Genomic DNA, 25,891 nt, shown 5'->3' with positions numbered 1-25,891 from the left:
TTTTTAAAAAAACCAAAGTTTACTTCGTGAAGTATCTTAGACAGTGGAACTCCATTTTTAACGTTGCTCAAAACTTCCTGTATCAAATATATTCTATTAACTTCTCCCCTCCACCAACCGTGACTGTAGCCTTGAGCACAGTCTGGGCTTGGGATATTTGCCTACCTCTAGCTGTGCAAGGTTACAAACTTCTGCTTGCCAAGCCCGTTTTCCAAGCATCTCCACCACAAAGCTGCATCCTGACCTCTATGCAGCTGAGTCCCTGCTAACTCTGCATTTATCCAGGCTTGAAGCAAGGAATGCAGAAACGCTTCCTAGAGTTTTCAGTGCCTATTTGTAGAAATTGGTTTGCAGTGTGTTGAGATCGAACTTGTTTATTCCTCCTGGGCACCTTGGGGAGGGGGATATGCAGAAATGCTTCCAGCTGCAGCATTTACGGGGAAATTTCTGGCTGTTTCTTCCCTTTTATCTCTCTGTTCCAGACAAAAGCGTGGATTCAGGATTGTTGGATGAGAGCAGCATCCATGCGGAAAATACAAGCAATTATGGGTGGCATTTCAACAGTGGTTTCTGATCCTAGCTTTCAGTAGATGATTCTTTGTAAAAGGGGCTGCCACTCCTTTTTCATTATTTAAGGTTGTATGAGACCTAACCAGTGCCAAGTAACGCACATTTGCATGTCTCTGCCAAACCAGAAGCTAGTCACTCCTACTGCCTTGAGTCTGGCGACTCCGGCTTTGTCAGCCAGGAGCCTGAGTCAGTTCAGTGTTGTCAAATCTGAACTGGAGCAGTGGAGCTAAGCTGTGCTATCAGTCACTTTAATGTAACCAGCATTCCAGAAGTTAGTATACTATATATAAGCATTACTTGAACTTTTAGAGAATGGGCCTTTCATCCTCTCTTGGGCTATAGGCAGGCCTTTGACTCCTCTGCCAGAGGAGTACAGTATAGGATAGCATTGACTTGCTCTGCAGGCCTCAGATGGCTGGAGTTTGATGTGTGAATGCAGGCCTGATATTTCCCTGGCAAGGTACATGCTGCCCAGATGCCAAGGAGGTCTGGCAGTTACCTGTTTGGACCAGTGAGGATATTACTCTCTTAGAAATCTGGTTATTAACAAGTTGTATGGGTGCAAACTCTTGTTTAAAGGACCTCACCTGCTTAGTACATCTCCTAAGATATTTTAACTTTACTTTGGAACATCTAGCAGAAGATTTGATTACATACTTGGCGTTTGCATGTTGCAGTAGAATGCACTTGTGATGGGTTGAAGGCAAGATTATGCTTCCTAAAATGTTTGGATGTCATTGTGGTCAATGCTGTCCATTATGATGGCATGCTGAAGCTTGAACTTCGTTCTGAGCATATGGGTGAGAAATTTTGCCAAGAGCAGGCCAAGACATGACTCTTGAAGGGACCTAGGAAATAAAGTGTTTGTTACAGATGTCAGTAAAGGAAACTTTGCCTGCAGTATCTTCCCTTTGCAAGGTAGAATGATGACAGTGTGATGCATCCTTAGTGAAAATTAATTACTGTTGTGGAATAGATGTTGCTTTGTATATGGTGCTGTTGGGGTTTTCTGTTTATTTCATTAAAATGCAATCTTTTATTAAAACCACTGGCTCTAATTTTCTGATTCTTCCCTTTCAAACATCAAATGCCAGAGTTACTGTGTAGCTAAACCAGTTAATCAGGAAAAACACAAGTAGTGATACAACTAATAATATATTAAAAGTCATTGGAGGCATTCTGCTGCCAATCCACATCTAATTAACAAAGCTGAAAAATACATCTAAGTCAGGTGTGGGCAAAACTGTACATAAATGTCTTTTCAGAGGAGCCGTGGAGAACCAACTTGTATGCTGTTGTGTGCAGGCAGAGTAAATGGGAATGTGTGTTACTGCTGGTTCGTGGGCTTGGGTGCAGAAGTCTAAACTGCCTGCAGAATTTTGCAAGAGTTTGTGGGTGCTTGCTATGAGTGCACTACCTGCTGTCTGCTCCTGGTGCCTCGGGGTGGCTGCTCTGGGAAGGCTTCCATGGCTGGTTAGCTATCCTTTGATTGTACCTGGAAGCTCTATAGCAATTTATTCCTCCCTCACGTGTTCCCCTTACAGTTGTTTTTTTTTGACTGGCTCGTCTCAGCCCATTCCTTTTTTCCATAATAATTGTGGAAGTGTGCAAGAGTCCTGGATGTCTGAGTGCAGTGCAGGTGAATCTTGTGTTTCATGGCACAGCCACAGGCTATGAAATGGATAAATCGTATCATGCTTTTCTGCATTACCGTGTTCTCTTCCAGGAGTTGCCTGTCCATTCGTTCCTTCAGGCTTCTTACTCTTGCGGTCCTTTCCAGCCTGAATGATTCTAATTGTGTGTGTGTGTGCTGTTCTGGTTTCACTGTGCTGGGAGGTTTTGTGTTTTGTTTTGCTTTTTTAAAAAAAAAAAGATTGGAATTTGGTTTTGGGAATCTATTTTAAAATTCCCATGTGAAAATTGGGACAGAGAACACAGATTTCTACTGACGTGAATGCATTGCATTTCAAGGAGTAGCTTCCATCAGAATAAAAGAACTAATTAAAACACATAAATTCTTTGCCCTTTGTAAATTTTCCCAATTACAGTAAGGGGTTACCTTTAACTAGATAGACCACTGATTTCTATTGTGACACAACTTCTTTTTCAGTTCTTACTGAGTAGGTTGCTTGCATACAAGTCTTGGATACCTAGTCACAGAACAAAATTTTTTTTCAGGAAATTGTGTATTTCAAGAGTAGAGTGGGAGTAGATTCAGGGCAATTTTACCCCCTCTGGCTCTCCTTCCCTCAACCACCTCCACCAAAAATTACAATTACTGAACTACTATTTTGGGCATTCCAAAATGTCAGGTATTTGGAGCCACTAACAAATGATAACTGTGTGGGAGGTTGTCCCCATAGAGCACCTTCATGGGACGTGTGAATCCCAAGTAATTTCCTCTTTGGCTTAATTAGGGTAGAAAGTGAAACTTTGGTCTTCAATTATTAGGAGAGGAAGCTCTTGTTACAGATTTGTTCTAGCATGAGTTCTGCAGTCCTGTCATACAGTTCATTATTGCTGATTTTAATCACAGCGGGCTGGAACCTGTTTCCCTTTTCTCGTTCAAATGCTGTGGGCTGTGGAATCACTGTTTTGGAGAGTCACCAAGTATTTAGCTAACTCATACAAAGCAGAATGTCTCTAGCAAGAGAATGCCCAAACCCCCGGTATTAGAACTCTCTACATGAAAGGTAGGAGACTGAAATTTGGGCCTGGCTGTGAATATTGCAGAGGAATTGTCAGAATTTCAGTCTTTGATATCTTAGCTAAGAAGTGTGGCTGTAGGTCATGAGGCTGGATGACGGCAGCGTGTCACTCTCTCCTCTTACTCATTGTCCTCTCTACTTGTGACTAGTGCCAAGGTTGCCCTGTGAGTCCAGTCCTTCATTTCTGGATGTCCTTGAGTGCTTAGGAATCAAGTGAAGGAGCTGTTTCTGCCTTGTCCTGCAGCAAGGTGAACCACCGCTGTTGTGGTATAATTCTGTGCACAGAAAAGTCGTCCACTGGGATATCTTGGAGCTGGAATCTCCCAAAATCTCGATATTCAAAATGTTGTTTGAAGGGAAGGGGCAATGTCTTGGTTTTGTTATTGATACCTGTATGTGTTGCTGTTTACTTGTGTGACTGGTGTTTGGATTTCAGGTCTTAGTAACACTTCCTAGAAGAGAACATTGCCAATTAAAAATATTGCATCCTTTCCCATATAAATAATTGTTACATGGGATAAAAATGAATGTTTGATTCCTACTCATACATAGGGTGCTATCAGAAACCATTAAATAGGTTTTGGTGTGAAAGCAGAGTTAGTCTGAGTTGTATTAATTGTGCAATTAGCAGTGAACGTTCTTCTGTATGCTACAAGTATTAAAGCAGGGAAGTCCTTGCCAAATACGGAGATACAGATTCAGCTGAAAATTGTTTTTTGCCTCCAGGAACAAAATACCCTGCATAGAGGGTGTAGCCATTATTGCTGTAAACACCTCTTAAGCAAGTTGTTTTGTTGTTTGGTTTTTTTTTTTTTCTTAATACGGTATCTGCAGTAATAGAGTGTTTAAAAATGGGCTTAATCTCACCTAGTTCTTGGTGTTTAAAAACAAAGCATTAAGGTGTCTCTGCTACCTCTGTGAGGAGAGACAGGTATGTCTGTTGGTGATTCATCCCACCCTAAATGCGATGTCTAAGCTGCCTGAGATGAGTTGCTCTCCAGTGGTGAGCCATTTGACCTTTAAATGGCAGCAGATGAGATGGGTCCTGTCTGCAATCAATAGGAAACAGAGGTTCTCCAGTGGATGTTGTGTCCTTCAAAAGGGTGGTTGTCTTCTAGGGTTCTCTTCTCTCTGTTACTGCTTTATTAACATCGACCAGTTGGAGAAGGTCCAGAGGAGGGCCACGAAGATGATCAGAGGGCTGGAGCACCTCTCTTATGAAGACAGGCTGAGAGAGTTGGGGCTGTTCAGCCTGGAGAAGAGAAGGCTCCGGGGAGACCCTATAGCGGCCTTCCAGTACCTCAAGGGGGCCTACAAGAAAGATGGGGAGAGACTGTTCAGTAAGGCCTGTTGCGACAGGACAAGGAGTAATGGTTTTAAAATAGTGGGGGGTAGATTTAGATTGGAAATTAGGAAAAAATTTTTTACAATGTGAGTTATAGAACACTGGAACAGGTTTCCCAGAGAGGTGGTGGAAGCCCCATCCCTGGAAACGTTCAAGGCCAGGCTGGATGAGGCTCTGAGCAACCTGATCTAGTTGGGGATGTCCCTGCTCCTTGCAGGGGGGTTGGACTAGATGACCTTTGAAGGTCCCTTCCAACCCAAACCATTCTATGATTCTATGATTCTGGTTGCCAGATTACCCCCTCCTTGCCCAAAACTTCCTCTCTGAGGTTCCTTGTCTGTTTCCAAGCAACTTCTGTCTGGGTTTAAGGAAGAAAGAGGAAAGGAGAATAATTTAGGGTGTTTTTTTGTTTGGGTTGGTTTTTTTTTTTTTTAGATCAAAAATGAGCTTTCTAAATAAGACAAAGGACCTTATATCCCCTGATTATTTGTTTTATAAGGGGAGAAAGAAAAAGCAAAGATGACTCAGTATGTTAGATTAGAAACTGATACCTCAGAGACTCGATACACAATAAAAGTTGCTTGGCCAGTAGATTTTACTTAGCACGGTGGAATTTCTCTTCAGAGCAGAGGTCAAATGTCTCAGGATTGTGGAGGATGTGGTAGAGAGGTAGGAACTCAAAACATTATTAGAAAAAAATGCCTTATTTCTCTGGAGTGTGCCACTGACCCAGCCTTCCAGAAGCTGTTTACCTGGGCGTATACTTACATGCTTTGTAACATTCACCTTTTTTTTTTTTTTTTTTCTTACATTCTTTTGATGGATGATGGAACTTCAGGGTTCTTGATTTAAGCTGATATGTATATAGACAAAAATAGAAATTCTAACCAGTAGTCAGGATGACCGTTGTGAGAAAACATGAAAAGGGGCCAAGCAGTAACAGCAACAGCCAAGCCTTAACTGTTTTGGGACAGAACTTTGGCAAAAGTAGTTCCCTGAATTGCTCATAATGAATTTAAGAGAATAGTTTGGAAGGATAAGGACTTCTGATGTCTTCCTTCAGACTTTGTTATGGAATCTGTTGGGGAAATATTTTTTGGTTTTAAAAAAGTGAAGTGTCACAAAAGACTGCCATACTAAAGCTGACATACTAGAATAAACTGGTGATTCATATTGGTGGGAAGGAACGCAGTAGTCATTTAAAGTGTACAGAAGGAGTTTGGTGAAGCTGCTAATGTGCAAAAATATTCTAATTAAAACCAGTTAGAAAATGAAGTTGCAGTGAATGGTATTTGTATCTTCGAAAATTGGAGGAGGATGATCTGAATGCTTTCTTACACAATACCTTGCTAACCTCTGGGGCTCAGTGCTGTACGATATCTAATCAGAAGACCTTAGTTGGTTCAAAAATAATTGGACTGTTGGATGTATAACGTTCCTTTTATACAGAAAAAAAAGAAAAAGCACAAACCTAGTTCCTAGATCCACAGCCTTATTTTGTTATAACCAAGTCAAATTAAACCTAATTGTTAATGGGCTTAACACAGCAGGGGCAAAGCTGTGCAGTTTCTGTGAAGGAAAACTGAGCTGTGCACATCTGTGCAGATTAACATTAATAAAGAAATTACTCTGTCTCATAAACTTCCTAAAATCTTTGAAAGTAAGGCTCTCTGGTTTTTAGTATGCCACAATTAATTCTAGGTATGTTCTAAGAATCCATCCTCGCACAGCTATTGAATGTACTTATTCATAAATTTGAATAATTTAGTAGTAGCTGAATGGCATGAGTTCTGTAAAACTTGTGATTGGTACAAAATTATTTTAAGTAGCTGAACATAAGAAAAGACTTGGGGCATTCGCCAGGGCTCCCAAAAAGGGTGGGCACTTGGCAGTCTGTGACATACAGCCCAAGCTGAGACCTGTGCAAGTGTTTGTGTGTCATTGAAAGGTTTTTATTCTGTAGTGGCTTCTGCAGCTGTGTCTTGAGACAAGTCCTCAGGCTTGGAAGAGTGGGTAGAGTTTCAGTCTCACACTTACAGCATGCAGACAGTGCCCAAACAAAGTAGCGTTGGGTTGAAGCACACTGCTAAATTCTGGTCATCCATTTGAAAACAGAAGGGAAAGATTTCTACTGGTATTGGAAAAAATCAGAATCAGATAGGAATGAGTGAGGATATGTATATGCTATAATTAATAATTTACAGGAAGCAAGGTGGGTGGTGTTTATTTTGACCACAATACAAGAACAGAAGTACGTTCAATGCCATGAAAATAAATCAAGAAGTGCTTCCATTTTTCTTACATAATGTCTTGCTACCCTGTGGAGCTCAGTGCTGTATGATAGCTAATCTGAAAAGCTTAATATTAAAAAATAAGTAGACTTTTGTATGAATACCATCCTCTGTTATCTTATACAGGAGAAAGATAAACTCTCCAGTTTCAAAGACAAGTTGGTAATGACCAACGTTCAAAAAACTTGCCTGTCAGCCATTGCTCATTTAAAAAACAGCTTGAGTATCAGTCATTGCCACCGCTCGGTTGGGAGACAAGGGCAGAAGGTCTGCTGATAGATACCGCTTGCTGAAAAACACTTTTGCGAATGGTCTGTTGTCTGGGCCGCCTTGGTTTTGCTTTGAAAGTGTAAAACCTCCAGGACTATGAGTGAAATAACATAAGTACTGCTTGTCTCTGGATGTTTGTTTGTATATGAATTCAAATACTGCAATGGGACTATCATCAGCAAAGCAATTAAAATTAGTGTTATACTTATTGATAGATTTCTATCATGGCAGAAGTAATTTTGATTTTTTTTTTTTTTTTTTTTTTTTTAATTGGAGGTGTATGTTTACAATGTACAACTTGTGTTGGCAGTGCACGCGTCCTGCAACAGGGAGAGTGAGTGAGATTGCTTGCTTGCCTGTCAACACCAAGGCATCAGTTATGGAAACCCTGTTGACGTTGCTTGTACCTGAAGCAAGGAGAGAACAATGCAACTGTAAAATTACCAGTTGATATGAGAATGTCTTATATTAGTTTGCAGATTACAACTGATTTTTTTTCCATCTTCCTTTGTAAAAATAACTTATATGATCAGATTTATTGTATGAATTTGGTTTGGATCTTATGAGATTTAAATTAGCAAGCGTCTTAAAAGTTATATGCATTTTTTTTGCAGGGTATTATAGAAAAATCAAAAGTGAAAGGAATCCCTATCATTATTGATGCTGTAAGTATTTTTTTTTATTCAGTCAGCAGTTTGACTTTTAAGAATGTATTCAGTGAATGTTCTTCTTACTGGTTTTTGCAGGATGGACTGTGGCTCATTTCCCAGCAGCCTTCTCTTATTCAAGGCTACCAGCGAGCTATTCTTACTCCAAACTATATGGAGTTTAGTAGACTGTATGAAGCTATGGTGAGCTGTTTTCCATTTTGATCTTTAAGTACATGCAAGTTTAGTCTTTTAATCTTTAAAAATAAACAGCTTATTACTGAGTTAAACATTATATGCTATTCCTCGTATGTGAGAGCAGCATTCTCTGGGTTTTTATTCCATGGGATAATTGCCAAAAAAAAAAGCGTGTTCTTAAACAGAGCTCTTTTCTAAAGAAGGCTTTCTTATGCATTTTTTGGCACTGCAGTGGGTGAAAAAAATACCTGGAATGACTAATGATGCTGCTCCCCCCCCATACATATGCTGAAGTAGCATGTGTTAGGATATGTTGTTCTAGTAGTAAGATGTGTACTGTGTATGGAATTCTTGTGTTGTAGCTTAGAGACCCCGTAGACAGTAGTGATCATCATGGATGTGTATTAAGACTCAGCCAAGCCATGGGGAATTTGACAATTGTTCAAAAAGGAGAAAGAGATCTTATTTCAGATGGAGAGAAAGGTAAGTGAAGCCTTTTGCTTTTAGCAATGTGATTTTTTTCTTTTATTTGTTTCCTTTCAGTAATAGTCCAGTGGTTAGACTGTATGGTAATTGATTGACTGTATTCCCCTGAAGACTGAAGGGGAGGGATGACCATCTTTGCAGATCACCATTAGATGGTTTGTGTAAATTGATATTTAAGGATTGCAACTTAATTTATTTGCTGAAAAACGTTGCTGATTTGATTTCTCATTTAAATGGCTGTAACTTATGTTTTACACAGGTATTGAGAAACTACTTTTTTGTTAATTGTGAACTTTTAAAATCCTTAGACGAGATGGTCTATATAAGTAGAGATGTCATTGCTAAATTAATGCAGAATAATATTATTTTTTCACCATATATTGTGTCTGAAAAATGAATACGTCTTCAGGTTCTTGATACCATCCCCCATGCTGTAGATTAGCATGTAGATATATGACTTGTACATTATCCCTGACAATTTTAAAAAAAAACAAACAAAACAAACAAAAAAAAAACCCTCTAGATTGCCATTACAACTTTTTTAAACAGTCCCTTACTAATATGGTTAAAGTATACTTAATAAAATTAGCTGCCTGTCTGATGCTTTTTATACTGATCATTTACTGTGATCAGTATAAAATTAATTCATGAGTGCCTTCATTGATCATTTTGACTACATGGTCTTCACATACATAACAAGCTGCAGCTCTAATTACTTGAAATGCTAAGCTCTGATAAATGTTTATGCTGCTTCTGAACCGTTTTGTATATACAGTCAATGTTTCATTATTGGGAGCCATGGGAGTCCTTTATAACAGAAAAGCAGATATAATGTGACAACTTCTTTGTGCAGAGCCGCCTTCCATATATCCCCATTAGTGCAGGTACTCTAGCAGACTGTGAAGCAAGCTGGGATCTAGAAGCAATATAGTTGTGCCGGTGTGGTGAAGAACTTGGATTGGTCATGTAGTACCCAAGTTGCCCTGCATGAAGTCTGCTGTCATATTTGCACCCATAGGAGAGTTGATTTGTAAGCTCGGGCAGTCAAGCCAGGCTTACGGGAGGATGAACTGTGCCAGAGGATAAAATATCCTGGCTCCAGTTTATGCCAGCTAGAGAGATTTAGAGCACAGTAGTGTGTCTTCTTTCCCTGTTTTTATGTCAACAAATGTTCTTTTTGTGTGGGATTGTTGCTTTTTTTAATGAATGTCGGGAAAACTGGGTGAGCACTTTGGATTGAGCACATTACCTACTATATCTCTGTTCTCCTTTTGAGCTGTTATTCTTGAGATAAGTATACCCCTACCATTGCTGCAGAGAGGGGATACTCAGTTTCCATTGTCTCTTGTCATGCAGATTTAAAAAAAAAAAAAAAAAGGAAACAACTGAAGCTCTTTCCAGTTTGAATTTTGAATGTTCAGGTGTGGCACAAGTTTGGTGAATGTCTTGTGTACTTTTGAGGCTTTCTGTTGGTTTTGATTTTTTTTTTTCCCCACCTTATTCTTTGTCTCTGTGTTCTGATATTTTTTTCTCTTAGTTAAGTGGCTTTTAGATTTGAAATAAAAACAGTTCTGTGCCTTTATAGCAGTTGTTTGATGTCCAGCTATAGGCTACTTTCTTATTCTTACCTTGATTCTATCACTGATGCTTTCTCTCTCCTGGATTACAGATATTACAGGCAACATTGCTGAGCCGTAAGAAAGCAATTGTCAGGTTTAATAGAGGTTATAATCTCTATAAACTCTGTTTTTAGAGTGTGTATTTCTTGCAAGAACCTTCCTGAAAATTTTGTAGAAACTATAGACTTCAGCTTTCTTTTACAGAAATGTTTCTTTGGGTCTGGAAGTTACTGTCAGTGAATTTTTTAAAAGCTTCTCAAATGCAAAATTACACCGAGAAAGGAGATTCTACTGTCTGCTCTGTGCCACAACACAGAACAAGTTGTCATCTCGCTGACCTTGAATTCTCTCCCAGGTTTTTCGCTTTTAACTTCTGCTTTTTTTCATCTCTCTGTTCTTTTGACCTGATGTCATTTTTTTTTCAGCTGAGACAACATACACGATGATTCCAATGTGAGGGAAATCCAGATGATTGGTTCAGGCCAATGTCCGCTGAGCATGATCAAATATTACAAAAAAATCTGTGTACTCCTCTTGCCTTTTGTTTTTCATGTCATCATCCATTTGGAGTGCTTAAGCTGTACCTGTTTTCAGGCATTTCTTACTTGAGCTCATGTGCTTAGCACACTGCTGCTGTGGTATCCATACATCACTTTTAAACTTTCTCCTTTGGGAATATGCATGCTTTCGGAAAAAAAAAAAAAAAAAAACCCAAAAGTAAGTCTCATTGCTCTCCAGGAAAACCAGAAACTGCGAACTTCACTGTCTAGCTTTAGTGTTCTATGCTTGGCTGTTGTGGCAGGAAGGTTTTCTGAGGATGCAGAATTTTGCAACAGGGAAGATTGGCTCGGTGAACACTTTATAGCTATAGAGTGATTGTGGTGGTTGTTCTCTCAATGCTTTTCTTCATGAGTCTGTAGGAAATTTGGTAGCCAATCTACTTCTGTTAGTTGAAGACTAGAAAGGTTGTCAGGTGATTTGATAGTGAGCTGGAAGTACAGGTGTTGGTGAAAGATTACTGTCAGCAGTTAGCTCTGTAATCTAAGCAGACAGATACAATAAATTCCGATTAGAAGCTGAAGTTTAATAAATTCAGATTAGAAGTAAGGCAGATTTTATTAACAGACAAATACAGTGCAATGACAATAACATCCTGAGAGCTTTGATGGATTCTCAGACTGTGAAGTATCTGGACACCTTTGGTGTTTGTTTTTACAGATCAGATTAGATGATGCTGGTGGTTTCTTATGGCTTTAAAGTCAGTACTGAATTGTGTACATGGCCTCTCTGAAATTAGTAGCAGTCCTACACTGTAAAGGAGATTTTTCTAAAATTTGTCTCCATTTCAGTTATGAGCTGCCAACTGCCCTGTAAACGTAATCACCAAGATTCTCTTTCCTTTTGCAATTTCACATTATAGCTTGGTCTACAGTTGTTGATTCCCTGCTCTACAAAGATGAGCTTCACCATGCTCTTGGTAGGTGATATCAGTGCCATCACTGACCAGGGTAGGAATGAGTATTCAGCCTGTGAGTAAAAGGTAAGTCAGCTTTTATTCGCTATGGCACAGCTCTCTAAGGTTTTCTTTTTATTACTCTTTGGAGAACTGGTCAATAATAAAGTGTGGTTATACCAGTCTTAGTTCCTAATATGTTTAAAATTTGGTTAGGTCCTTGGAAGCAGAAGATTTGGATTTTTGTTTTGAAACGTTATAATGAGTTTTTCTATATTGTCCCCAGCACCTGTGTTTGTTCTCCCTTCCCAAAGGCAGACTTTATGGGTAACCAACCTGCTGCTGTGCGTGACGACTTTTAGCTGGACCCAGTAGCCAAACAGTTTCTCTCTAGTTGTCCAGCTGCAGTTATGGTCAAGAGAAGCATATGAGAGGGATTACTGAGTACTGAATATGGGGTAAAAAGCTAGCCCTTGCCAGAAATCCCCAAACAGTACTTCTTATTTCTGCTATTAATTCCCTGTACAGCCAGAAAGGAAGCTTGTTAGTCCCTAACTCACTTAACTAAAAGCTCTTACAGTGTCCAGCTGCCCAGCAATTTTTGCCAAGATTTTAACTGAGAGGCAGTACCTTTGTCTCCATTCCTGCTTCTGCAGAGTGAGTAAAACAGGGAGGTCACAGTTCCTGTCCACTGTGCTCTCCATTGCCCATGCAGCCCTGCTGTCTCCTTGGCACTCCTCATCTGTCACCACATCTGTCTCCTGGCTCCTGCACCGATCCAAGAAAAGTAATGTAAAATTTGGATTATTTCATTTTGACTTAAGTTGCCTCGTATCTCACACTCAAGGACCTATCTAAATTTTAAAAGTGTGATTAGGGAATCTAAAAGTATAAGCACCCTTTATATAAAAGCCAACTTACATTTTCCACATCAGTTGAGTGATTTCTCTGGCCCAAGTCATTAATATTGGTTTCCCTGTCTGTATACACCCTGGGACATGTTTTTTTGAGTCCACAGTCTCCAGCTATGGACTTCTGTGAACTAACTTGCAAAAGGAAAAAGATAAATTTCTTACGAGTATGAACATCTGCCAGGTCGGAGATGTATGTTGGTAAAAGATTTTACTCAAATCTGATAATGGTCTAAACCTGAATCTTTCATTTGGTGGAGCAAAATGATCCTTTACAATTACATTATTTTCCATAGAAAATGGAAATCTTAAACATTTTAACTAAACGAGTCTTTGTTGCTCTGTGGTGTAGCTGATGTTAGCTGATCTAATTCAGTTGGATCATATCAGAAGTCAGAATGGTCATACTTTTCGTGCGTGGATCCTTGAGCACATTAGGATAAGTGTAATACTTCTGCTTTGTAAGAGGAAAAAACAAGTGCAGAGAGCTGGTTCAGGACATCCAAGATTCAAGAATTAAATTTTAGTCTCCAGGCTGTCTTTTGGTCTGTAGCCTCAGTAAAAGTGATGTTTCACATAGGCTCTTTGTCATCATCAGTATTAGGTGTTTAGCCCTAACTAGCTATCTCATATTTCACAGTGTGTGTTCTAAATCATAGAAATCAAAACATAAAATGAATCCCTGGGGATTTTTTTTTCACTACTGTGTGAACATTGTGAATCAAGAACATGCAGACTTAGATTACTTTTTATACTAGATGGGCCTTTGGTTTTCTAACTGTAATGTGTCTAGGAGCCAGTGGTGTAAGGAGGTCTGCCTGTGTACAGCCGTATCAAAATTCATGCCTCCCAGTTAACTTGTAGTGCTTGATCTCAGCAAAGCTACTCAATTCTATTTTTTTTCCTTCAAAGAGAGGACAGCTATTTTCAGTTACATAACATACTGGGTTTTTTTAATTAAGCGTACGATATCCGTGAATGAGTCATTCTTCTGGTCTTTGATCTGCCAGCACAGTTTGGACTGGGAGTTCTTTCAGCTTAAAACTTGCTGACAAAGGTATAGTTAAGTGTGACGCCATGATCTGAATGCTTCCCCAAATGCTAATGTTTATCTTATCTTCAGGGAGTGATGGTAATTTATTTTATGACCTGAAGTATGTTACACATAGAGCTACTAAATTACGTGGCCATAGTTACCCAGTAAGTCCGGCGCAGAATTTTGAATTGTGTGGACCCTAAAACTCTTGGATTTCTACTTTCCAATATTCTGTCAGTGTGACAGTCTGCATTTTTTTTTTTGTTTCTGTTACACTCATATTTCAGTACAAATTGTTTCCATGGACTTAGGTAAGCAAGAAATCTGGGTGACTCTATGCGAGGGACGTGTTGTATTTGCTTGTACAGCTCTGGCAATATTTATGTGCTGTTCAATTGCTGACATTCTGTTGAAACTGAATAGGGCTGTGGTTGTTCTGACGCTAGCAGATCTCCTTGCCATACTTCTTCAGTGGTGACATGTTTATTTCGTCTAGCCTTTTCTTACGATACTATACATATGCTCCATGGGTAAGTGCTAGGGAGCTGGGTTTTTTTTTTCAGAAAGTTTCTTAGCATAAATGATTTTTAATTAAAAGACTGTCTATTAATTATACTGAGGTGGTTTTTTTGATTCATCACCCTGTGAAATAATGACATCAGATTTGGTTGCCCAGGCCTATTAAAAACCAAAACGAGATACCCTGCCCCAACAGCCAATTTGACCAGCATTGGTTGTGTATTTTTATCTCTTAAGGTCTGTCAGTTGAACTACAGATGAACCTCTCCATTCTTTTGTTTGGGACTGGTGTCAGACTGATTGACCTTAAGTGGCCCCAGATGCTGCCTTTCAACATTGACCCATTGTGGTCATTTCAGTCTTTGCAGTTTCGCTGTTGTCCAGCATCCAGTCGTCTTGGTCTCCTCAGCAAGAACCACATTTTCTAGCCTTTCTGATTACATGTTCATCCCTAGTTGAGCAGTGGACCGAAAAATACTTCATCCTCATGTAAATACATCGTTCTGCATCTCTCCAGGGAATAGAACTCCCGCCTTCTCAGCATCATCGCTAACTATTCAGACGTGTCCATCTAATCGAGGTCTTGTAACATTGCCACTGGTTGTCACTCCTCAGTGCGGCATATGAGGACGTCACCCCCCCATGGTCCTTAAAGAACTGCTTGAGCTGTCTTCACAGCGGGTCGCAGACATTTAGTGGGGGATGTTGGACTGGAGGAGTGGGAAGACAGCAGGTTTATTTTTGTTGGTGTAGGAGAAGGCTGGGAAAAGCATCAGGAAGACTTTGTCCTTTGTGGCTTTGGCAGTATGCCAGTTTGTCTTGATGGTAGTGTGGGATTCCTTCTTTTATTTTAAAAGCTTTTAACAGTGACTGTACTTCAGGGGAGTCTTTCATTCCTTTTCCCATTGCTGTTGTGATGTTCATCATCCTTTTATTTTGAGATGTTCTTTGAGAAACTGAGCCTCTGCGCAAGAATTGCCTGAGCATTATACCTTTCCCCTCCTCATTCAAGTGAATTTCCTGTAGTTCTGCTTCTTTGAAGCTATTGCATGGATTTGTTTTCCAGCATCTCTATGCAGAGTACAAAGGTCTGCTTTTGTTGTTGTCTGTGAGGTAGTCTGCACATATTTGAGACTTACTTTTTAAAAAAACACAAACAAAAGACCACTCTTTTTTGTAGCAGAGTATTATAATTGGCCTAGTTTGAGGAGATCTCGCTTTCCTGTACAGCTCAAAACTGACTGGAAGGTTATGGGGCTACAGAATAGTGGCAGATGGTGACATACAGCTAATAAGCAGGGGCTTGTGCTCTGCTGTCAGTCAGAAGGCCCCAAAGCTTTTGAACAGAGGATTTCCAGCCTGCCTCCTGCCAGGAGTTCAAGCCCTCAAAGTGAAAATCCTGTGAGATACCATCTTCAAAGTAGCAGAATTAGAGGTAATTTCTCCGAAGCACTGTATTTGAAATAAATAAATAAATAAAACACGCCACCTAAAAGGGCGTACCTTCTTCAAATAGCTAACTTGGAAGAGCATTACACTTGTGAAATTTGACATTAACTACTGCTCACCGAGAAACACATCCAGAATCTTAATTTGGGGGGGAGGGGAGAGGGGAGAGGAGTGATTGGGAAAATTAACTGCTGGCAACACTGCAGTGGTGTCTGCTCTGTTCATGGTGACTAATGAGTCTTTGCCCTCTCAGTGGCAGCAGAAATGCACAACTGCCTGGCCTCACAAGCCCAGCAATTACTGCTGGAAGAATGGGTGGGAAATGGAAGTGAAGTACAATTCTTTGCTGCACCGAGTAACAAAAAGCAGAAATGAACGATGCTAATGAACTGGAAAGGGTTTACTTGCGTTAAGTAGTTTTTTACCTCTTGCTATTTAAGAAGATTTACCTGCAAATCCTTCAATTTTGTGCAGATTTTTTCCATTATTTTTAAAGAGAAAAATTCCTTTTAAAAATGTGGGTGGTATTGCCTCTAAAACACCCGGGCTGCTTTGTTCATACACCTTGGAGAGACCTAGCCCAGGTGACTTAAGAAAATGGAAGTAAGAGCTGTTCTCCAAGCAATGTTTTGCTTTATACTTCGCTTGTGTACTTGGCAATCTGAGGAGTGCACAAATAATTGTGTGCATAGTCCTGAACCTGAGTAGCTCCGCAGTAGCTGACTGGAGATGCTAAGGGTCACTACTTGGACACCAATGATTCTGCCAGCTCTTCCGTTCTCCTAGGAGAGGAAAATAAATTTCTCCTGGGGTTTTTTTCAGAGCCTAGCAAGAAGGAAAGCTAAGGATAGATACATACCCACAGGAGCGTTTGGAGAAGGGGAGCAGAATTGGTGCTGTTTTCTTTTTGTGGGTCATGGAAGCCTTCAGGCTTCCTGCTTGGGCTTGTTGAGAGTAGAGAACAAAGGAGTTAAATTCAGTTAAACCATTTGCATGTTCTTCATAGTTAAAGCTCCACAAAGAGATCAGTTTGACCAAGGTCCTTTGTGTATTTAAAATAGAAATCTAACACCTTGATATTCTGACAGAGCCTACCCACAGTGACACTGCTGACAGAAGCATACACGGATGCTCAGGACCCTGTTGACTGGCAGAAAAAGAGATCTCTTTGCGTATGGTTTTTACAAACCCTAACAAAAAGGCTGTTTTCAGTAAAATATCTTTCTGATGGGCATGGCAGAAGATTTGAGACTTTTGTTCTATTTTGCATTTGGTCTTCGTAGAACACCTTGGTTTACATTTGCAAACTCTGAAGGTCAGAGACTCTAGAGAGCTGCGTTTGTGCAATGGCTTTGTGGGGGGACTTGGTCCATTTGGACCACATTGCTCATCACGGCAGCATCAGTTCATGTGAACGAAACCCATTAGTGACTGAATCTTCTGTGCGGGCTGAGTGAAGTGGAGAAAGTGTGTACATTGTGTGATGTTATTTGTGAAGGATTGAAAAGTAATTCGGAAAGTGTATTTTAAATATTAATGCAGTAATTTTTTGTAAGAATAGTGTATTTCAGCATACGCTGCTGCCTGTGATTAATCTCTTACCTGTTAATCTCTGTGTGCCTCAGAGGTTAACCCTCACAGCTACAGTGATATTGTCGTAAATGGAAGCAAAAATGCAAATGACTTTGTTTTTCGTTTGTCTGTCTGTAGTACTTGTCTGCAGTCACGAAGGAAGCAGCCGGAGATGTGGTGGACAGGGGGACCTCCTTTCTGGTTCTCTTGGAGTCTTAGCGCACTGGGCATTTCTTGCTGGAGCAGAAAAAACAAATGGGTATGAATATAAATTAATAACTTAATTCTTGTGAGTCTGTGTTCTCCTATGGCAACTGCTGTAGACCTCTTACAGAAATTTCCAAATGAAATTGGAGTCATTGGGCCTAAGGTATCCATGTACTTTTAAAAAAAATGTAAGGGTGTTCTAGAGCAGTCTACATAACGGTTACAATTTTAATGTGACAATCTCTTCAGTAATCTAACATCTCCCAAGTCTGAGGCAGAGGAGTGTGAACCTGCTTTTATTCCTAAGGACATTTAGGTATGGGGTTTGTGTTTTCAAAACAAGTGAATGTAGTCAGAAAGTATGAAGACTAAATAAGTGGTAATCACTGGCGGTAACATCTGTATAATTCAAAAAATGTGTTATTTAGCTTTGGATTTGTAATTTGGTGAATCCTCTTGCATTGTACCCAAGTATTTCAATGGGGCAGGTAAGCTGAAACTTGCCAATAAAATACCATTTCAAAGAGGGCAACCATTTTAAGGCCAAACAGCAGTCCAGTTTGGCTGTACATAAAGCAGCCATGCAGCTGACTGTTGGGGTTTTTTTGTTAAATTACATCAATTCCTGTCCAACTAGTTGATCTGGATAGTCATGAAGTCTTTCTGTGAAAGTAGCTGCTTTAAATAAAGTTGAAAGGAACCCTGACACAAGCAGTTAGGGAATAACAATCCCTCTTCCCAGTAAGTAAGGAGCTATTGAAGCTTGAGGAGTGGAGATCTTTTGTGGTCTTTTGGATGCTGCATGCAGATGCAGTGTTAGATGTCCCTGGGAGTTAACTAGTCTGTGCTTGTGTTGCTGTGAAAGTATTGCATTAGGTCCCCCAGGAGGAATGAGGGACCAGTTGAACCAGACTTCAAAATTCTGAAATCTTACACACCCAGAATGAAAAATTAAACCAAGATCGATTGTGTATGTGAGGTTGCAGCTGCCACTAAAGGAGCAATTTTGTTTTACTTCATTAAAAGGGTGACTTCATTTTTGCATGGTGTACAGCAAATCAGTATTAAATTGTTGGAGAGATTAGCAAACGCGGCACGTGTTCTCCAGCCTCTCCTGACTTGGGCTCCTGTGGCTTTTCCAGACAGCTCACTCAGAAACTCCTTTATTTTATAGATTAAGGAAAAGTGAGAGAGTATAATTGGCATCAGCAACACAAAGTGTCTCCTGTGGTGGTGGTAAGGTGACCCTTCTCAAATGCCTGCCGTACCGATCCTGTTTATCTCCTGTGTTTCAGGAGAGGAGAAGTTTTTTTGTGTTCAGTGGATCGGGGCATCAGCTTGAGGACTGCACTGCAGGCAGTCCAGCCAGTCCTTCCACGCTTCTGCCTCCCTCTGTTGTTTCAAAACAGGTCTGAGCAGAGCAGGATTTTGAAACATGAAGATTGCACTGGCTTTCAGGGGTGCTAATGGTAGAGTAGATAGGATTCTCCTGTAAGTAGGCAGGATGCTAAGGTCCTATCTTTGGAGTACAGTGTGTACCAAACTGGCTATGCAGTAACCTTAGAACTAGGTGCTTTAGCTGCCTTGAGCCCAGAAGCCTGTGCATAGCGCTTGTTTCGGAGCGCAGTATTTTGGCATCTGGGATTGACTGTCAGGGTGGTTTAAATCCTCCTGCACCTTGAAGGTATGAGGTTGCTGTTTCCAAGGAAAAGATACTCAAAGCTGCCCTGGTAACTCCTAATGATAAAACTCACATTCTGCTTTGCTTATGCTTTATAACGTGATACTTCACAAAACTCTTCCTTGGCACAGGAGTCAGTAGCAGCTGTGTCCCAGCCATGGCCGAGGTTTGTGAGGTGTTTTTAACGAGCCAGCAACTGGAGCCCAGGGCTGGCTGCTGAATTCTTTTGTGGTGGTTTTCCTCTGCTCTGGTGCTGTATGGCAGCAGAAGCAGGTCCCATGGCCCAGCCTGTGAGAAGGTGCTCTGGAGGTGGCAGGGCTGTGCTGCCTTCTCCGGGGCAGGTTCGGCGCTTGAGAACTGGGGCTGAGTTACTCTTTTAGGCAGCTCATAAGCACATAGGAGGCGTTAAGTGTGTGCCTTTAATTTCTGTTGGGGTCTACAGCTGTCACTGTACCCCTGTGAGGCTGATCTAGGGAAGGCCTCGGAGCAGTGACTATGGCCCTGTTAAAAATCCTCTCTTGTCCGCATCCCCACATCCTTCTCCCACCTCCTGCAATACAAAACTGAGTTACCCAGTGAGTGGGGAGCAAAAGGAGTTAAAAGGCTGCCAGGTGAGACTGCAGTCTTCCTCTGAGGGAAAGGATGAAGTTTCACATGGTAAAACTAGACATGGAACATCTTCTTACCCACTTTGTAAGCATGTTTTTCTTTTGTATCCTTCAGCCCTGGTGGTGTTTCTCACTTGGGCACATGCTGTGCCATGGGAAGGGAAGAATTTGTTAAATCAAATTCAGCTAAAGGTGCTCTGCAATGCAAGAGTCTGAGAAACACAGATGTTTGCTTAAGAGGCCTTCCCTACAATGCTGACAAACATCTAGGGGTACAAAGATGATGTCCACCACCTTATGAATTACACAACAGTGTCCAGATTTTGTTTATAATGTGGTTTGGTTTTTTTTCCCTTTTAGTCAAAATCCTTTTCTAGTGGCTGCATTTGGAGCTTGCTCTCTTACAAGGCAGTCTAACCACCAAGCCTTTCAAAAATTTGGACGTTCAATGACTGCCTCTGACATGGTTTCAGAAGTTGGAACAGCTTTTAACAAACTTTTTGAAACCTGAAGCCAAAGCAGCAGAGAAGAAGAAGAAAAGGAAGAACAGTGACTGCAAGAGTAATTGCATTTACCGTAGAATTTACATAAGTAATGCACCCTTTCAAGTGCTGTAGCAGCATTGGTATGCTAGGTAGATTTTTTTATTTTTAAGAATAGAAGAATATGATTAATGTAGATATTTTTTAAGAGTTTGGAATACAAAAATGTTTTGGCTGAAATAAGCTGTAGTTGCAGATCTGTTATAATATAATAAAACTAAACTGAAAGTATTCCTCTGTTCTTTTTGATAGTTATTGAGCAATAACTAAAGTGTGAACAGCAAAAAAAAAAAAAAATGCACTTGATACTTAGAATAAATTCTTCCACCAGCTCAACCGAATTTCTTGGATTGCACCAAGGCTGTCATGTTTGCGTTCTTAGATCCTGTCTAGAATTAGCTATTGCACTTCATTTTTTGCCATGCCAGTATATTAAGAGCAAAAGTAAGCCTCTTTGGAAAGGGAATGCATGCGAGTTGCTGTAGAGTTTGAATGTAATTAGTTGCCTTTTCCCATTCCCGGTCCCAGAGGCAGCGTTCATTTCGACAAGACACCCCTTCCTGCAACGTCTTGGTGGTTTTGGAAAAGGTTTTCCCATCGCAGAATAAGAATATACTGTAGGTATCTTAGCATTAAACAGGAATTATGCTTACCTGAAAAAAAAAAATTTTTATTCCTTTAGCTGGCCTGGACTAATCTAGAACTTGATATAATGAACTTTGTGACATTATCGCTTGGAGAGGTACTAGGCAGAGTAAGAAACTTAGTGATACCGAACTGAACTGGTCAAACTGTCTGTGATCATGGAAGAGTGAAGTGCTTTTGAAACTCAAATTGCCTGCTGAATTAGAGCTCTGAGAAAACCCGTGTGCAAACACAGAGGTGGTTATTTATTAACCAGCAGGAACTGAAGGAACAACAGGCAGACAACAGCACGAATCTGTATGGTCTTAGTGCGGTGCAGGCTGCGGTACACTGGAAGTCAAAGGCAGGAACAGAAAAAAATGGTGCTTGGTGCTTGAGCGCCAAATGCAGCACTTGGGTTTATGGGCTTTTTGCTGTGTCCTGATCAAGACAGACCGGACTTCTGCTGTTAAGGCCATAACTGGTTCATTGGCAGAGCAGATGAGTGTTGGGTACAAAGGGGAAGTTGCGTGGGATTTTGCACAGTATAATTTCTTAAATTTCTGGAAATGCAGTCAAAGCTTGTAGGGATTGAATCAATATAGAGAGAGGGGCAAGTTCACACCAGGTACATTTATAAAACTTTCCTTCAGGGCTGGAAGTGTGTACTGCCCTTAAATCTACAGGCTCGCGCCAAGTGTACATACTCATTAAAGTGCAGAAACAAGCATATAATGTGTCTAGTTATTGCAGTAGGTGCCATAGATTGATTGCAGCCACTCTTTTCCAGTGATCTAGCTCGAGGTTGGAATATAGTGCCATGCACACCGGTCAGATTGCATTCTCGTACTTTGCCCTAGCTGCCTACAGAAAGCACCTGGAATCAGAAAGGCTGCTCCAAGTATTTCCCTTCTGCCCTTATAGTTGATATTTCTGGATGCACTGTGACTACTACCTCACTCCGATGCATTTTTGTTTTTTTTTCTTTTTAAACCAGTCACCTATTTTTTAAAATAGGTTTTTAAATGTTTGTGCATTTTGGTCTATGAGGGTTCACAGACTCTTTAGGATTAGAGCAACATCTACTCATAAGAGATGGAGTTGTGGTGTTTAATTTAAGCAGTTTTGTAAACTGTCTACATCTTTCTTTGGGGAAACTAAGCTACTATTGTTTTTTCCCCTTAAAACTGACTCATCAATAAAATGAGAAAGTTAAAACTGATTTTAAAATGACTACTGGATTTCCTTTAAAGTGAGCAATTTTTGTATTTAGAGCATCAGTGGTACTACAATCTAAATGGCATTTGTAGGCAAAGTCAATCAATTAACAGAGCTCAGCAAAGATTTCAACCTGCCGTGTTGGTTTTAAATCTACACAGAAGTTGTAACTCTGTTATTCACTAACGTATACAAATTGTTACAATTTTTAAACATTCTGGAAATGTAGCAGTTTCTTCTGGTAGGAAATAAAAATAATAGCAAATTAATTGCGTGTACTTTGTTTGGTGTGTTCAGATCACATTTCCCACAGATGCTGAGCTGACTGCTTGCCAGTCATTCTAGTTCACTGCTGGTATAAGTGACACAGCCATTAGCAAATTTAAAATACCAGGTGTCAAATAAGCATCTGACAAAGTGCCAACGATGACCCCTCCACGTCCTCTCAAGGAGTACCAATAACCAGAAGGGGCTCAGAGAAACAGCTGCGTATCTTATTCTCTACTCAACATTATAAAATGAAGCCTTCATCCTTTTGAACAGTTTGCTCCCATGGATTGTATTTTCAAATTAAAATTCCTTGTATATGAACCCACGTTCTTATTTTTGTTATCTTTTCATAAATTGATTTAAAGAAGGCGTGCTAGTGGGTAAGTACAAGCCCCAGATAAACTAGAATACAGGTCCCCTCATGTGTAAGGCAGGCCTCGCTCCGTCCACCTACAGCCACACCAGCCTGGGGATTTTTTAAACACAAACGCAGCAAAAGGAAGAAGGGATTCTGGTCTGACCTTCTGTGGTATTTAAGGCATAGATGCCTGTGGGTATTATCCTACAAGGTACAACAGCCATTTTATTTTTCCATACTGACACTACTGATCCTGACATTTATGGCAGTTACTTACTTTGCAGGGGATCAATAACTGAACAGCTAATAATTAAACATACTGACTTTATCTTCCCTGTTCAGATGGAGAGACCCTGCTAGGGAAATCTCAGTGTATTCTGCGCAACAGCAAAGTGAACAGATCCTGAGCCTTACAGGAAACTGGATAACATATTATGGTTAAAGATTGCACAGGACCAAACGAGCCTGGCTGCAATAAGGAAATACTTCAAGGCTAAAGGTGCCACCTCCTGTGCCTGAGAAAAACAGAATTATTTAAAGCACTGGGCATAAAACTGCTTTTGATTTTGGACACAGGCCTAAGTTCTTGGCTCCATCTTCACTATGTTTTAATTCTCAGTGCCAGCTCACCAAAACAGAGTGTGAGTGCAGATGATGCAGCAATTGGGGCTGGGCAGTTCCTGCAGTAGAATAGACTGAGGCTAAGTCAGCCAGCACAGCTGCTTCCCTGGTGGCATGGGGCTTGGGTGCTTCCACTGCCTGCACCATGTACGCAGCTGCCGTGAGTCCTCTGTTTATTTCCCCAGCAGTAGTGTCAACAGTTCTGTTCAGAGTGTATTACAGCCATTCTGTTCCAAAGATTTTATTTGAAAAGTTACTATTTACAACTGTTCCCAAAGCAGCTGAAATAAAGTCCAAGGATGAAGGATCAGCATTTTTTCTCAGTCTGCTGCTCTGCTTGCCCTCCTTCCACCAGTTCCCAAGTTGAAACAGCAGCTCTGTCCTGTAAGAAGGAGGAAGAGGGTCAGTCCCAGCAGTCTGGATCACACAGGTATCATACACTTGTAGATAGTTGGAGGTACAGGTTTTTTAAACCCAGCTTCATACAGCAAAGCTATTCATTCAGTTAGGTAAAAGAGGCAGTGAGACCATGCCACCCTTACTAATGGTCAGAAGCTGTAAAACAAACCCAAACAATTCTTCCCAGTGCAGAAGAAAAAACCCCACCATGTCAGAAATATCACCTGTTCAGTGTGAGATGCTGTAGCAGTGTGTGGGCTCTCTCATATGAGTAAGTTGACTCAGGCAGTCACATTTTCATGTTTAAAAGGCTCAGGTACATGTCGAACAGCTCTCCTTATGGCCAATACAGAATAATATAGTGCCTAGCATATCTGCTCCTGAATTTTAGGATAGTACCCTGTTGTTGTAAATACCTGTAATCCAATACTGTCATATTTTTGAAAGAGACTATTACAGTCCAACAGAGCATTTCTGACTGTTAATATCTACCTGTTTGAATGCAGTTGTTTAAAACAAATTAATGTGTGACTATTGAAACATGACAATGTTACCATGAGCTCTGACTCATGAGAGAGGCTGGAATACAATGTGGAATTTTCTTTACATTGAAGTGAAAACTGGTTTTGATGTGTAAATACCCAGTTAACTACATTTCACTTAGTAGCACAGAGTAGTTTGCATTTCAAGCACGCTATGGTGACGTGAAAAGACTGGTGGATATTTTACTCAGTTTTCTGGAGGTTCTGTAACTTCAGACAAACAGAACATAGCCTGCATTGAGCAGCATGAGTAAAGGAACTAGTGCACATAAATCACAAAGTTAAAAGCTGAAGGAGAAGCTACCCTTTCTACAAAGCTGTTTTTTAAGGGAATTAAGTTACTTGCATTCTGTACGTTCCTACTCACACCCTAGAGCTGCCCAGCCCCAAACCAGGGGTTCCTAGTCTGCTTCATCTGTTCTGCTGCTTTTCCTCCTGCACATGGACTCAAGAAGTTGCTGCCTGATTTCAGCCGCCCGTGACAGAGGGAGAGCACGTTAACAGATGCATTACTGCATTCCTATCGTGGGACTCAAAAGTTTAATGGAAATCAGAGGCTGGGTAGAAAAGAGAAATTCAGATTACTTCCTCAAGACACAGAGGACCCAGCTGCTAGGCAGTGTGTTACCACAGCATTTTTGGAAATAACCAACCCAGGGGGACCAACCAACCCAGCCAAGCAGATACATGCGGAGCATGAGGGTGGTGAGAGCCCTGCTTTGGGCAGGGCCATGTCTTGTCACGTGTTCGCTCTGGGAACGCGTGCAAGGAACTGCAGTGCTGCATCGCTCGGTTTGCAGGACTCTTCTGCGATGTGCAAAGGCAAGAGCTGGGCAACCTTCACAGCACACCTTCAGATACTTCCACAGTATCAGCAAAAAAAGCAGGAGTTCAGCTTTGGACAGTGCTGTTGTACTCATATGTGCATGTGTGCTTCATCTTCAGGAGCAAGCTATGCTGGAGCAAGCAGGAGACTGATTATACCAAGCTTCAGATTATTAAAAAAAGATTTGAAATTAATGGAATGGGCTGAATCTTGGCTAAGGCAAATTTCTGGGAGGTTATTAAGTGTCCATAAATCCCTTCAAAAACAACGCAAAACAAATCTTCAAAAGGGCAGAGGTGGGGCTGCGGCTGTTTTGCCAAATGGATCAAAAGGGAGCCATCTTCTTCAGGACTTCGTCTCGGCACAGTTGTTTGGATTTGCAAACTTTCTTGATAGATAAGCGGAGTGAGGATTTAGCAATGTACAAACAAGTTAAGGAAGCAGATCCAGCTTCCCACAGTCTTCCTTTGCTTTCCCAGCTGTAGCTCACCACCACTGCGCACTTTGGTCCTCACCCCTGTTTGTATCAGCATGCTCACTTTCGTCTGAGATCACGAGGCAGCTGACCACACTTCGTATTTGGTTTTCATAGGTGAGTTGACAAACGACAGCTCTCATGTTCAGCAATTAAAGGGGATGCATGCTGTCACTCCCTGATGTCACTGTGCTTTATATCCTCCAGTTCGTCAAACGACGCAAGGAGACTATGCAAGGCTCAATTCCCAAGCGAGGGGAAAATGAGCAGCGCAAACTGGAGAGATGGAGAAAGATGCTGAAGAGAAAGTGGAGGATTATTCTGCATGCGAGGAGCAACTCCAGCCCAACAAGGGCTGGAGCAGAGATGAGAAGGGCAGTGAAGCAAGAGGAACTGGAAGAAGTGGCACCCATTAAAAAAGTAACGTAGCACCTTAAAACCAGAAG

General features: G+C 40.8%; 2 protein-coding genes across 7 annotated transcripts in view; one reads left to right on the top strand and one right to left on the bottom strand.

Annotated features, from left to right (window-relative positions):
- NAXD (NAD(P)HX dehydratase) overlaps positions 1 to 20,343 on the top strand; it is a 50,368-nt gene extending 30,025 nt beyond the window's left edge. For 2 of the 3 annotated variants that reach the window (XM_086770481.1, XM_086770489.1), the window contains exons 8-12: positions 7,799 to 7,849; positions 7,931 to 8,035; positions 8,392 to 8,512; positions 17,213 to 17,333; positions 19,931 to 20,343. In XM_086770481.1, the coding sequence (XP_086626607.1) occupies positions 7,799 to 7,849; positions 7,931 to 8,035; positions 8,392 to 8,512; positions 17,213 to 17,333; positions 19,931 to 20,081 (549 nt within the window). In that variant the 3' untranslated portion in view covers positions 20,082 to 20,343. Of the gene's footprint in view, positions 1 to 7,798; positions 7,850 to 7,930; positions 8,036 to 8,391; positions 8,513 to 11,554; positions 11,675 to 17,212; positions 17,334 to 19,930 lie in introns of those variants that run through there. The other variant, XR_015261441.1, reaches the window with a different exon arrangement.
- A 3,085-nt stretch (positions 20,344 to 23,428) lies between these two features.
- The window catches only part of CARS2 (cysteinyl-tRNA synthetase 2, mitochondrial), a 37,638-nt gene continuing 35,175 nt past the window's right edge, over positions 23,429 to 25,891 (bottom strand). For all 4 annotated transcript variants that reach the window (XM_086770410.1, XM_086770420.1, XM_086770427.1 and 1 more), the window contains one exon: positions 23,429 to 23,585. In XM_086770410.1, coding sequence (XP_086626536.1) covers positions 23,511 to 23,585 — 75 coding nt within the window. In that variant the 3' untranslated portion in view covers positions 23,429 to 23,510. The remainder of the gene's footprint in view (positions 23,586 to 25,891) is intronic.

Source organism: Chlamydotis macqueenii, chromosome 1 (assembly GCF_036417535.1).
Source record: "Chlamydotis macqueenii isolate bChlMac1 chromosome 1, bChlMac1.mat, whole genome shotgun sequence".
NCBI classification, from domain to species: domain Eukaryota; kingdom Metazoa; phylum Chordata; class Aves; order Otidiformes; family Otididae; genus Chlamydotis; species Chlamydotis macqueenii.
This window is presented reverse-complemented; position numbering and strand designations above follow the sequence as displayed.